We start from the raw sequence: 15,382 nt of genomic DNA on the forward strand, positions 1-15,382 counted from the left end.
AAGAAAAACAGAGCCAAAGTAAGTTAGAGAGAACAAAATGTCAACTACAAGGTAAAGTTTAAGACCATCCCAACTTACTACAGGTGAAACTAGAAGAGTGCACTCAGTAGAGTGCAGATCCCTGTCAGGCAACAGATGGTGAAGCACCTACTGCAAAGCCACCACAACAAGATTTCAAACTGAAACAGCCATTGATAACTTGTGGCCCCTAGTGTCCGGTTAAGAAACGTGAAAAGTCAGATGACAACAGTCGTATAAAACACAGCAGTCAAAAAAAAAAAAATCACTGCCTCACAGTTGTCTGTCTCCATCCAGCAGTCAAGTTTACTTTGATGACCTGCAACTTAGAAGGAGTTTAATTAAAGATTTCCAGTGAATAATTTAAAGTTAGAAACATGTTGTCTTCACTCAGAGACTATTACAGAGTACAGAGGACTGATGGAGAGCTCAACACTACGATGTCACAGTGAAGGTGAAATTACTTTCACCTTTTGGATATAAAATCTCATAATTTTATCCAATAAGATGTGTGTAATTTTGTCAGAATCAGTTATGGCCAAAAGTATGTTTAATTTATTCTTGTCCAAGAGGACACTTAAACCAAGTTTGAAGAGATTCCCTACAGGTGTTCCTGAGATATCGCCCTTCACGAGAACAGGACAGGTATGAGGTCACTGTGACTTCGATCTGTGTATTCGAGATTAGCTGCAGACACACACTTACTCGCTCATGCAAACACAGAAAAGATTGCATAATACAGACCACAGTAAGACTTATTTTTCTTGGTGATGTCTAGTTGTTAGGGACTGATATCTCCTCCATGTCAAGGTTCTCCTGTCACACCTACGGCTCCTCAGCTTACAGTTTCCTCCACAACACTCACAAAATGTCTTTAATAAACAACCAAAATTTCACGATCTGTTTCTCATTCCAACATTTCCGTCTTCTTCAGAGACTTTTTAAACACTTGTGTAAAAGAAACAACTACCTTGAATTAATTACAAGGTAGCATTTAATATCAGTACATATAATAATGAGCAGATCTCACAGTTTTTATTCCTTTATTTCTATTGCATAAACAAGCCATTAGGAGAAAAACAACTTAAGAAGCAGTGGAACAGTTAACACACCCTTTAGCAGCCTGACAGACTACTAATTTGTATGTCTAAAGGTGCTAATGTAATATACCCTGCTGGATCTTCGTGTTCGGTGCCGTGCTCATAATTGCTACTTATTCAGTGTAAAAGCTACAAATAACCAAATAAATAATTCTTGGGTGACATTCATCTTTATCTGAGGTGCCGTCTGATTCCTTCCCTTGAAAATGTTTCATGTGTACAGCCAGAGCGAGACAGAACGTCCCCTGTGTGTCAAACCACGATAGAGAGACCTTGTACTCCGACCAAACACATCTGTAAGACCGGGGACTATGATTGAAGGATAATTGGGTGCGAGCTTGTTGAAATGGAACCCTGTGATAGACCAGGAAATTCCAGTTTCATGGACATGGCCCTGGCAAGGTCGACACTGGGTTCAACACCTGGCTTCATAAAAGCCACAAATGAAAGACGCGAGAAAGAGCTTTGAGGCCAAGGACCTTGATTCAACACTGGAGCAAAACTAAAACTCGCGTCTGTGGTGGAGCTACTAACCCGATTACAGCTAATTCATCACATGCTCCCTCTATCATCTTGCTTCTTTCTTGATACATTAACTGTCCAAGGGGCTTATTTTCTGATCCAGACTCATGTTAAACGTCTCGCCTTATAACTTTAATTAAGTGCATTAAAAGGAAAGCACAGATTCAGCATTCTCATTACTATTCACTCAATAATAATTAAAATATCCATCTGTGAGAGTGTTAAATTGAAAATGTTGCCATGCGTATCACAATTGCAGCGCAGTGTGTCACCAAGATTTGTGAGCCAGTTGGAGGTAGAAGATGACTAAATGATTTGTACATGACTAAATACAAAGGGGTTTCCCTGGTTATATACACAGTTTGGATAGTGACACACTCTTAAAAATGCAGGTTTCAAAATGGTTCTTCCTGAAGGGCTGTGGTTCCACCCAGAACCGTTTGCTTCTGATGAAGCCTTCTTTGTAGCAAGGGTTCTTTGTAAGATTAAGGGCTCCATTAAGAACCGTTTTCACAGTGTTCTGGTATTTCGGTTGGTGGCACGTGGGCCCCTACAGAGGCCGGGTCCTCTGCAATGGTCATGGGTTTGATCCCAGCATGTAGCTCTCTTTTCATGCAAAGAACCCTTTTTAAAGAAAGAAAAGAAAGGAAGGAAAGCTTGGCATTAAATGATCCTCACCCTCAAATATTATATATATTAATATATATATATAAATATTAAATATTCAAACTCAACCGTGTCCCAATGGAATTTTTAAAGGTAGGTGTATTTGAAATCACCTTAATCATTTTAATTTACTTGTGTTCTGCCATCATTGATATTTTTGCCTCATACATAAAATTCAATGTGGTTCTTCATAGAACCATCAGAAGAGGGTTTTAGCTAACATCCTTTTAGATCCCACTGTGTGGGTTCTGGATGAAACCTTTGGGATATTAGCAGGTTCTTGGTGAACCTCCATGGGTAGATTCTAGATAAAAAATTTCTTCTCTGTAGAACCCTCCGCTGAAACCCTTAAAATACCCTGAGTAGGTTCTAGATGAAACCACTGGAACATAAAAGGGTTCTGAGTACAACCCCCTAGGTGGGTTTTTGCTAGCACCATAAGAAGGTGGAAAGAGAGAGAGGGCTCGGGGTGGAACCATTACTCCATAGAATGGTTCTCTGTAGAACCCCCTCACAGATGGTTCTAAATACAACCCTTCATGTTGTGTTCTAGTTAGGGCTGACTAGTGGCAAGAATCTGGTGATGCAATACACAATATAGGGGCCACAACTCAACATACTGCAATACACTGCAATACTGTAAGCAAGGCGATATATTGCTATTTAATAAATATAGTATTAAGAAAATGTTCATAGTATAAAGGACATACCACCATATGCATAAAGCCTGAGTTAAAAAGCTTAAAGACTACTTTTTTTATGCAGGCAACCAATGAAGATAGATATAAACACTGCTATTGCGGGTTTAAACATGACACAAAATGAACCACAGCCACAAATCTTTATATGCACCACAATACCATGATAGAGTGTTTGAAGAATCAATACAGTATCACAAAACATAACATTGTGATACACAAGTGTATTGATATTTCCTTATATCTCTAGCTGAAAGGATTCCAGATGGGTCCTTTATAAAAGAACCAAAAATGGGTCTCCTACGAGGCCAAGCCAAAGAACCACATGGTTCTAGTTAGCGCTTTTATTTCTAAGAGTGCGCCCACTGGCACAGACTCAAAGAGATCATGACCAAACACACCAGAGCAGCGAGAGGCGTTACCTCAGGATGGGGTTGCATTAGGGATGAGATTACTGAGACTGTGACAGCTCTGTCCGACTTCACTGACACAAACACGCACACACGCATACAGTACAGGCGCTGTTAGCTGGACTGATTCTGCATGGTAATTAACCATAATGATGTAAACAAGAACTCATTCCACCAAGGTCCGCTGCCGATGAACAGCAATCTGTTACAGTATCTGTGCGAGATTGCTGAGATTTACTCAGTTGAGAAGCAACTGTTGGGCTGTGAGAGAGGCCTGCTTTGCATGTAATGTATTTCACATCCTCCTTTCCTGCTCAGCTCCTTTGATCAGAACGGAGAAGCTTTTAACAAGTGGTGGAGGAAATGTTTGATGACACTAGTGTTCCAGACTCGAGCACAACTCCGAACAGATGGAAGCCTCCTAGAGGAAGAAAACATCTTTCATATGTAGCGAGGAGGAGGTTATTTCTGTTGAGGGTTTGGAGGGTCTAAGGACAACAGGGTGTCATAGATTGTAAAGCCCCATTAGGAAATCTGTGGTGTGTGATTTTGGGCTATCTAAATGAAATTTCGCTTAACTTAACTTGTTGAGATTTGTACTGGTTTAGCTGAGGAGGCTTCAAAGCAAACAAGATACCACTGTCCATGTACTGTTTCCTCTCAAGTTTTTCTCTTGTCGAAAACAATGTGATTCAAAAGTAGGATTCCTCAGGTAAATGACTCGAGACTTCCTTTGAAAAATAAGCATTGTCGCGACTGACAACAGTGCGGTTTAACTGAATGAGATGTTCCTAATCAGAATTAACAACGGTATTCTTTCAGTGGGTAGATCCCTGAGCTTTTCTCCCGTTTGTATTCTCTGTAACTCAAACCAGAGGTGAAAAAAGAGTCACGTTCTCATTCCCGTTGTGAGGCAGTGACAAAGATAGACAGAAATGCTTTTTGTTCTCCTGTATTGCCCAAGTTCTTCAGGTATGTTTAATTAATGCATGCTTATTGTGGTGTTCTTGTCTCATGGCGTACGGCAGAAACGGCATCTGTTTAATCAACGACTTCCTCCGACAGTCCCTCAGTTGGGTACGAGCTGTCGCTTCTATTCTCAGATGGTACCGCAGAGGGATATGAGCCTCATAGAAATTCAGGAGACCGTCTCCAGGAGCTCCTCACAGCCAGGTACAGCAGCAGAGAAAAACATGAAGTGAAACCAGCCTGAGTGCTGAGTCTGAGCCTTATACTGCTTGACTGTGCTTTAGTACTTAAATTATTTGAAGAGCCTTTATTATTGTCAGAGCACATTAATCTAGAACAGCGCCGCTGCCATTTTCCTCACAGAACATCTAGGTGGAGTAGCCTTTGTAGGAGACAGGGTCTCGTCTTTCCCATGATTGCTATGGGCTTCCTGTGCTTGTAATCAAGACGCTTGCAGGCTCGCATCAGCTCTCTCCACATAGACACTCTGGAGATTACCTCTTCAATCCCCATCAACTGTGATTACCCCTCTCGAGATGTGTGGAAATGTCACATTTTACATATCCTAATATTTCACCTCACATAAAGTTGCACAGTCTTCCCTGGAGTGAAGGGAATGTCAAGGGAAGGTGATGTGACAGGTCTGTCCCCTTTACTCAGACCTGAAGCTCCTCCTGCTGTGGTTGCCTCCTCGTGAATCAGGGCACTGGGGTAATTGGGGTTCCGATGGCCATTAACTTAAACTAGGTGGCAGACCACCACAACCACTATCAGTGTAATTGGATCTAATTGGCCCAGTGTTGCCAATGATTCGGATCAGACAAATAGCAATGGCTAATTTAAATGGTGGCGTGACCTTTGGAAAGCTTCAGTCTAATTAACCTTTGGAGATGCATGCAGGTACTGTATGTGGAAGTGGGCTACGAGCAATGACTGGCTGACTGGCCACACTGGGGGCTGGGTTATAATCTCGTATTGTGGCTAATTGCTGATTGGGAGACACCCTGTGAAATCCTCTGTGGCACATACTGTGCTGGATTTTTTTTCCTCATTTGAGCCAGTGTCGAACAAATGGAGTAAAGCATGACATCCAAATAGAACTAGGCTTGGGTATCATTTTGATGTTAACAATTCTGATTCTAAATCTGCTTATAAATTTTAGTTCTTAACAATTCTTGATTCTGATTCTTTGATTGTCCTCCCGTGTAGAAACACAGACAACTGTTTTCAGAGGAAATACTGAGCTGAGCTGAGCTGAGCTAAGCGCTGCTCTCTTTTCTGGTGATACAGCTTGGTTAAACATTCAGTTCTGATTGGTCAATTACAGCATTCTAAGGTCTGTTGTTTCTGTATAACAGACTGTTATTAAGAAGAGTAGACTGCTGCTATGGGCACAGCACCGGTAGTAGGCTCTGGAAAAGGAATAAAATTATTTTAAAATAAATATTATTGATTTTTTGAAAGTAACCATGTAATAAATGGGATAATGTACAGTGAGCAGGTCATTACTGAGGCCTGCATCACACTGCCAGGATTTATTGTTCATTAATGGTCTGCTCACTGTACATTATCCCTTAATGATTCCTTTGGAATACCAATTTTGGAATTGATTCTTATTTGGAATTGGTTCTTGATGCCCAGCCCTCGGCAGACCAAACTGAAAATGTCGACTGGCAAAGCTTAATTTAAAAGTATAACTGCTTGCATAGGGAAAGGCCAATATGCTCAGTTTTACATCTGAGACAAAAAAAGATGGTCAAAGAGAAACATATTCATCTGATGTCTGCAAGAAATCCTGTCTGCAAGTAGTTTTAGTCTTGTCTCTTTCTTTCTTCTGTGATATACTGGGCTTTATCTTTGCATGCCACATAGTGCAGCAGTCAGAGGTACATGGAAGAGGTGTGCAGACTGCCAAAAACTAAGAATATTAGAAATACACGAACAACATACATGGTCTGTGGGGAGCATCAGTGAAATCGCCTTTTTCCTCTTTGAAAACTGTGCTTCATAATTGGATCTGGCTGTGAAGGTCCGTACAGAGTCCACAGTTCATCTGCAAATTAAGCTCTCCAAATATTGTCATAAAGAAAATGAGCTTACATTCTATTGCGGAGGAATTCAAAGTATGAACTACATGGAATACTGGCTGATATAGACACAAAGACCAGCTGCGCTGTGCAAGCAGATCAGCAGTAAACCTCTCATTCTTCTATCCCAATTAATGGCACAGTTTACTTTGCTATGATCGGAAGCCAAGCATGTGCACAATTGAGCCTCTATACTTCTATCAGCCATTATATAATTAAATCTGGAGTCGCTTGCACTCACGGACAATAATTTACGAGAAAGGGGAGAGAGGCGGATAGAAGAAAAGTTTGAGCACGATCTGTTCAGTGCATAAACGAAAATTAATTAATCACCGGGGGAGTCGGCAGACCAAAATGGAATAGGGCGGAGTACAAAGTCGTTAAGTTTGATATGGTAGTATTTGGAAACATAAATAATGACAAAGACCCTCCAGTGCACTTAAATACAGCAGTAAAAAACACATTTTCAAATATCACCAGTGACCTACATTAATAAAGGTGGAACAGTAAAAGTTATTTACAGCGTATTTCACATTATTCCAGAATAGAGGAGAAGCTTTTAAACCTGGTTGGCCAAAACAGAATCTACGATGAGGTTAAAGTCAACATGCCCTCCAAACCCCAGCGTGTTGTCTATCCTGAAGACACCTTGGGGGCATGCTCACTTATCCCATTCATTCAGTGTTTGTTTGTTCTTTGCTTGCGGTCCTGGTGATGTCAAACAGTTTATCTAGTCGGGGCTATCAGCTGTCATCTTCGAGCAGGGCACGCATGCTGATGTATCACTGTAAGATATTGTTTGCAAGAATGCATTTTGGGAAAAATGAATGGGATCAAATGCTCCTTGCAGCCTTGGAATGAGCCCACAGAGAAGGGTGGCTAATCCTATCATTCTACACCATTCATCTCCAATCCACTTGGCTTTCAGCATTTTTCTCAACGGGCAATTTGTGGCTTCCCTGCTGGATCTCCTCGAAGCCAGTGTGTTATGACTACAAAACACTTCCAAGGCCGCCTGGGAGTCAGAGACGAGGCCACTAAATGCAGTCTCGGACCCTGTCACTGTCCGCACTGACAGCTGCCAGCCCGCCGCATGCTGCCAGAAATAGCTTAATGACAGCTACTTTCGGAAAACATCAAATTGTGGCCTGTCAACGTCAAATTAGGAACAAAAAGGAGGCTCGCTTGCCCACGAGATCATTAGTCAACAACTAAAATGCTAGCTGTTTCGTCACGCCGTGTCCCATCAAGACTGCAGTCCTACTTATTTTGTCTCAACAGAACACTCTCCAAAGACTGAGAAGGACAGCTAAATAAAATGAAACAATAATGATGTTTTGGGTAAACATGGCTTTTCTTTTATTCTAAAGGTCACAGTCTAAGGGGTGTTTAATACGCCTCTAAAACGAAACAGAGTCTAAGGCTGAATGGCTTCCAGATGGTGGCGTCCCCCTCCACACACTCTGTCTGTTTCCGCCTGACAGATGCTATGCTTGCTTCCAGGGAAGAATCTGAGCAGCCTTCCATGACTAACCAAGACAGGGGACCCGCATTAACTGTCTCCTCAGTTCCGTGTAGTGTATGGCTTTCCAGCTCTTTGGAGAGAAGGTCCCCCAGGGTCTGACTGTACACAGATACAGTACACACAAATGCATTGTTAAAATGCACACACACACACACACACACACACACACACACACACACACACACACACACACAGGTGAACGAGTCTTCTTTCACCAGATATAAAAAGCTTATCTTGATTGCAACAAATTATTCTTTCAGTTAGTAGATAATGTGATTGGCAGGTCTCAGTAAGTGGTTAAAAATCTGCATGTTTTATGCACTGCATGATACCTTAACACACAAACAAATTATAGAAAATCTTTTCTCCGCCTGAAAATTCTGTGAAAACAATAGTGTGGTACTGCTGAGTAGCAAATTTCTCCAACAATCGCAGCTGTTTCCAAATAGACCATAATAACATGGCTCACTCCGTATATCAGAGCAGCCATGATGAGACCTATTTAATATGTCCTGGCTCAAGCAAATATTGATAGCCTGTCGGAGCATCTTCACTCCTATCGACCAGCGAGGCAGTGTTATTATCACAATTCATGTCTGGAATCAATCCACCAAAAATCCATATTTCTAGCTATATTTCCTCACCTGAGCCTCCTTAAGAAGCAGACAACATACTGTAGTGTAACAAGCACTGGGCAGAGGAGGGGGCTGTTTCACAATGTGCCGCTCATCAGCCCAGAGCTGCAACTCCACTCACAGGCTGCACAGCTCCCACGGCTCCCCTGTGTGATGTTGCAAAGCCCAGCCGGCAACGCTGGCAACCTGGCTGTGGGCTGTGGTCAGTCAGAGCCCAGGGAGCTGTGACAGCCTGCTGCTCTTTCAGCCGCAGCAAAAACGAAATAAAAAAAAACACCACCCACGAAATAAAAAGAAAAATGCACTGAAGCATAAGAGTCTTGTAGGCTGAGAGGATATGAGCAAAGAACGTTGCAGCAAAACAGGCACATTCACGTTAAAGACACATGGGCACTAATGCACACTATCATTTTCCAGCTTGTGCTGCAGCCAAATGATTTCACAAACACAACTCAGTAGGCCATCCAGCCATCAGATATTCATCCAGAGACTAAGACAGAGTGAGGGTGTGAAAGCCTGAACCGTTCCAGATAGCTTTCAGCTTCTGTGTGGGGGTTAAACGGCAGGTTTCTTGGCTCAGGTTGATCGTCATTTTTCATCTGAAGGCCATCAGTAAGGCTTAGAATCGCATCCTGTACTTACAGTTTGTCCTGTCAGGCAGGGATGGTCACATAAACAAAATGTGCCTTTACATTTCAGCCAATATGGGCTTGGCAAAGTTTCCAGCACGGGTTTTAAGCTTTAGATAAAAATAAGCTAGTGGAATTTTTGTGGAGGTGATTATTTTATGCAACACATAATGCTGAACACCTTAAGCTTTATAAAAAAAATAAATTAAAAATGTTTTTCTCTGGCTTGGGACATTTTACATAACTTTGCAAATTTACCGAATTATCTCTCAAAATAAAACAAAGACAGAAGGATCTTATTTTAATGCCCTCGCGAATGCACTGTCTGAGCTGCAAGGACTTTATGGACTTATTCATTCAGGCTGTTACTTCCAAATTAGTTTTATTTTATAGTACGGTTAAGAATACAGCCAAGAAACTTAGAAACAACCCCTAAACTCAGCCAGGAATTGCCTCAGGTCGCCTCACAGTCACTTTTTCCATCTTCCCCAGTTCCGTCCCAGTAGAGCTGTAAATCAGCGAGATGCTGATCACTTAGGGACAGGAAAAAACCTCTTCCATCTAATTTCTGACTTCTGGGGATACTACTGTAGTAAACGTTCAGTCATACACACTGAGCTGCCCTAAGGAAAAGGAAATGCATTTTCTGTTCTGAAATTCAGTGATATTCACTGTAAACTCCCTGTCTTGACATGTTACAGTCACAAAAAGATTTTCGATGAGACGACTGTGGTAGCTGTACTGATTCGTAGCCTAAAGGCTGGCTTTGAGCTCTAAGAAACAGGGATTAACTATCGAGCTCTGCTTCTTTTTAATCTTTCATGCTCAAGTTTATTTTGTGTTAGGCTTTGTTTTGACTCCTATTCCTTTGTAATGCCCTGGAATCCCCATTAGGGAGCCAGCCGTCTAGGATTCCCAAACGTAGCGCCCCCCTCCCCTCCCCTTTTTTGCCCACTTTATAGACCCACTTGGCGGGGTGCCTGTCTCCGGTGGGATCTCTTGTTTCTCTCACACGGCAAAGCTCAGAGTGAGACCCTTTCAGATGAGTCAAAATGAGCTTAGTGCTGATCAGCTAACCAAAAACTTGGACTCACTGTGGTGTGCACCAGTGAAGACTGTCTGTTAACAAAGCATTAGGACCAGAGGACCCTCAGAGCCTCTCTTCAAGTAACTCTTGCATATCAAGGCGGGCCTGAGTAAAACTAAATCAAGGCCACATCCTTGCTCCAAGAAACAGCAATTTCCCTCGCTTTTGGTAAAAAGGCTTTCTGTTGTCCTTGCAGCAAGGAGAGACGAAATGGACTGTGGCTAAGATAATGTAATGACTGGGCTCATCCTACAAGGCCAGTCAATCACAGAACACCACTGTTTTCACTGAAGGCCTGTTCAACACGGAGCAGCTGTATAAATACATTAGACAGGATCCAGGCAGCTCCCAGTGAAAACAGAAACTCTGTTTCTTATAAATATATGGATTATTGGATAAATAAATCAAGAGATAGGCCTAAACTAAATAAATCTCTGGAATGTGCCAGAAACAAAACAAGGATTGGAGTATTTGTGGGTGAAAGCAGACAAGCCGGCGGTAGTTCTTTCGTTGAGGCCTGAAGGGCTGCGTGCTGTAGAGCACGCCTTCCCTCTGCCCATGGAGTAAATCATTCTATTGTGTAAATGACATTCTGATATAATGTCATGCTTGTGGCTCATCATATCTTAGTGGATGCTTCTGTCATTAGAGAAGTTTAAAGATAAGCAGGCATGCTGCTGATTTTGATAGAACTTCAAAACACTTACCATAACAACTTCAGTCATTTGGCTTCACAATCCATTTAATTGCTACCTAGAGGTGTCTGCCGCACTCACAATAAGTCATCAACAGAGCAGGAATTTGTCACAATCATCTTTAATGAAACACACTGGCACTCATCTATGTCTCCTCTCTCTGTTGGTAAGTACTTCCATTGATTGGCCTCTGATGAGGCTGCAGGGCAGTAGGATGGTGCAGAAAATGTGATTTGTGGCTATTTGGTGTGATACTGATTTGTTTACCCTCTGTGGGCAGGGCAAATCCATATATCACGTGGACCAGACAGAAACATACGGTCTAGACAAGACTAGAAGCTGTGTGAATGATCGGCTGCTGCCAGCTGTGGATTGTGTGGGCATTGTCTCATCTAAAGCCCCTATGATTAAGACACATTCAGGACACTAAACCTTGTGCTTTTTCGGTGTTTTAAAGGATAAAATCCTTCTTGGAGAGGTGGCACAGACATCTGAATTTTACTGTTTGGGTGCTAGATATTTAATTTCTTGGAAACAAAAAAAAAAAAAAAAGATAAATCTAGGTCAAAACCCTTTGGAGAATTTAAGGTAGGTCATAGTTTTCCAATGTGAAAGTAGCTTCCCAAACAATGACAAAGGAAAAACCACGCAGTTATTTGCAGTGGCAATATGAAGAGTGGGATACAAAGGCCTGCCTTTCATTTAATCACAAGCCAAAGTAGTCTACATGAAAAGCTTTCATTTGACAAACATGAAACATTACCATTTTGTTGTGTTCTCTGTTGCTTTTGTTTAAATAAAGAAGATTAAGGCTTTTCAGAACTGTATCGAAAATGAAAGATGCTAAATCCTTTTGTTCTTGTACCTTTTCCAAATTTCCTAAAATTTTCAAACGCAGCTTTTCTCACTGAAGGCTTACTCACTGTCAAACCAAAAACACAGAAGCATATAATTTATTTCTTTCAAGCCGCACAGAACAGAGACAAATTTCTCCTCGGAGTGAGTGAGTGTGAGTGTGGTGGCGTGCACTGTACTCACCACAGTACTCAAGCCTCGCTCCTTCATCAGCCCGAGGGAGTTCTGGTAGCAGGAGGTGAGGTCATTGGTCTCGGTGTGGCCCACGTGACCTCTGGCCACCGGGCCCACGGTGTGGATCACATCTGTTGGGAGAGGGACAACACACAGAGCTCATTCCAGCACGGCCTGCTTCTTGCAAGGTTACATGGTTGGCAGTATTTCTAGTATTGCCATGTAGTGCAAGGATAAGTACAAAACCTTTTAGCTGTCTGCCATGCAGCTGAGCAGTCAAGCAAAAAAGTTTTTTAGAATCTGCAAAATCTCCACCAAACACAAAATACGATCAAATTTGTCTTCACAATGAGACAATGGAGACGGGATGAACAACCCACTGCCTGAAATGAATGCATTTATTCAGTAAATGAAACGGCAGCTTAGATAGAAAATCAATTACAAGATTCTTTTATGCCATCTACTCAAATATTCATATCTCTCCCTGTACTCTCTTCCCCTTCGCATAGTAATGTCTTTACCTGTCAATCACTGGTCTCCTTGTCTGGCCTGGCCAGACGAGGGAATGCGGCTTCTTAATTGAATCATAGGAGTGATGACAGGAAAATAAGAGAATCTAAGCAGTGGGTTGACAGAAACATAATCTTCTGCATTCTGCCTGACTACCCTTGGCCTTCTCAACGTTGGACAGGACAGGTCAACATCAATATACAAGAAGGAACTCTGCATCACCCAGAGAGAATTCAAGAGAGGTGAACCACAGGTGTCACATTTATGCAGACTAACTGCAAGGATTTCAAAGACACAGTAAAATGTGCCTGATGAATAAAAATTACTTCTCTGTATGCACAAAAAAAATCCAACTTCAATTCGAAAAAAAAATTGGGACATTTGGTAAAACAAATAAAAACAGGCTCCAGAGCACTTTGGAAAGCCAATGTCAGTAAACCTTGAAAATCAACGCTATTTGTCGCCCTGTATGTCTGTCTGTGAATTTTACAAATATCTAACTGCTGAAAAGTATTAAAAAGATTGAATTTTGACAAAGCAGCATTTTATTAGCTTAAAAACATTTCTAAATACAATTTCCTGAAAAGCAACTGTTTTGGACATACAGGGATTCTGCTAAAAGGCATGCATGTTAAGATTCTACCACGCAAACCGAAAGCCAAATATCAACAACATTCAGAAACACTGCCAACTTCTCTGGGCTCGAGCTCATCTGAGATGGACTGGCGGAAAGCGGCAAAGGGTGCTGTGGTCTGACGAGTCCACATTTCAAATTGTTTTCGGAAATCATAGCTCCGGGCTAAAGAGGAAAGGGACCATCCAGATTGTTACCAGCAGTAACTTCAAAAGCCTGCATGTGTGATCTATGGGAGTGTGTTAGTGTCATAGGTAATGGGTAACTGTCACATCTATGAAGGCCCCACTAATACTGAGAGGTAAATACAGGTTTTGGAGCAAAATGTTGCCATCCAGACAACTTCTTCTTCAAAGAAGTCTCTGCTTATTTCAGCAAGACGATGCCAAGACAGATTCTGCATGTGTTACGACAGCGTGGCTTCAGTAGCAAAAGCAGTAAAAGCACTAAATTCAACAGAGACCCCGAACTGTGGGGCACCTGAAGTTGTACATCAAGCAGAATGGGAAAGAATTTCGCTTTCGAAGCTTCAACCACTTGTGTCCTCAGTTTCCAAATGCTTACTGAGTGCTGTTAAAAGAAAAGGTGATGCATTACAGTTGTAAACACGCTCCTGTTCCAACTTTTTTGGAAGATTTTGCAGGCATCAAATTAAGAATGAGTGTATATTTACAAAAAACAACAGATAATCAGTTTGAGCATTAAATATTTTGTCTTGTGTTTAACTGAATATAGGAAAAGTTTTGAAAAGGTTTTGCAAATCACTGTATTCTGGTTTTATTGACATTTTACACAACAACCAAACTTTTTTAAACTGGGGTTGTATAAAAAAATCTATACACCCGCTAATTCCTAAAAGATTTAATCAAGATTTTAATCCATGAAAACGTGATTGATGAATATTTTCCTGTTTATTCAAAAGCAGACTGTGTCAGCCTGCAAAATAGCAGCCTTCCACTCCATTCGGCAGTATTGGCTGGTAAATCTGAACTCATGGCCCATTAAATATGGATCAACTTTGACTCATACATTTGCAATTTAACGCATCAGGTCCCCATTTCTGTGCACTAAAATATTAAACCCTGTTTAAGTATGAATACTGAGAATTCAAACCTGGTTCAGGTGAGGGCAGGCAGGGAAAATACAGCAGCATCAGCCTGTGTTTTAAAATGCAGTCACCTCATGTGTTTTCTCACACCTAACCTCACCATTTACTTACATAATGTGAAACATTTAGCCTCACTTCCTCACTGAATAAATGTAGCTAAAATACTACTGCACTTGACCATAAATCATTTACAGATTAAATTTAGTTCTCAGTTGTATGTCTGCTTGTTTAATAGGTCAGGATGATAAAATGCACGGGGAACCACTATAATCAAGAGACTTTCATGGGTGTTGCTTAAGAGGTGAGATTTTGTTGTTGGGAGAGGTAAGAAACAGGGGCTCTGGGTGATCCCCAGCTAAGCTGAGGTTGGGCTGTAATGAGAATGGAGCTGTCTGAAGTATTGTCTTTTTCCAGAATAGCAGGCCAAAAATTGCATAGCACAATGTGGTTATAATGGGACACGTGGTAAGTTGTTTTTCGTGCATAATTCATGAAGTTCTTCACTACAAGAACGACAACATGCCAATTAGAGTGCGGGCGAGCGCCAAAAAACATACTACTGGTGAATTCATGAAAATTTAAACAGTTCTTATCTCACCAGTACCGATGTCTCCGCACATATCCTCAACACTTCCACATCAAATAAATATTTATACAGCTGTGTTTGTGTGAGGTGAAAGACGTATTTCACTTTTGTAGCTAAGGAGGGATATTACAGGAAGGACAGTTAGTTGCTGTCGGGCTCTAAAACACTCTGGCAGCTGCTTCTGTATCTCTGTAAACACACATGACCTCTCTACCCTTGGTCTTGGAGGAACTGAAGTTATTTGTTTTGTTTAAAGGAAAAGGCACAGTCATTCTCGAAAATCCAATAAAATTCAATGATTTTGATTGCAATGAGATGTTACAGGCCATTAAGCTGCTGTAAAATTATGGTGACTTTATTGAATCGTAATTTCGAGCTGGGAGTGAAAAAGGTCCGGTCTTCTGCATGCACACTGAAATACAAATAATAATCATGATTAGTAAAGTAATATTAATAAATTGAGGCATGTCAGTG

General features: G+C 41.4%; 1 protein-coding gene across 1 annotated transcript in view; it reads right to left on the reverse strand.

Annotated features, from left to right (window-relative positions):
* macrod2 (mono-ADP ribosylhydrolase 2) overlaps window positions 1-15,382 on the reverse strand; it is a 551,038-nt gene that overhangs the window by 168,151 nt on the left and 367,505 nt on the right. The window contains exon 6 of the mRNA XM_084735639.1: window positions 12,080-12,201. Within this exon, the coding sequence (XP_084591765.1) occupies window positions 12,080-12,201 (122 nt within the window). The remainder of the gene's footprint in view (window positions 1-12,079; window positions 12,202-15,382) is intronic.

Source organism: Lutjanus erythropterus, chromosome 14 (assembly GCF_056507025.1).
Source record: "Lutjanus erythropterus isolate fLutEry1 chromosome 14, fLutEry1.hap2, whole genome shotgun sequence".
NCBI classification, from domain to species: Eukaryota; Metazoa; Chordata; class Actinopteri; order Lutjaniformes; family Lutjanidae; genus Lutjanus; species Lutjanus erythropterus.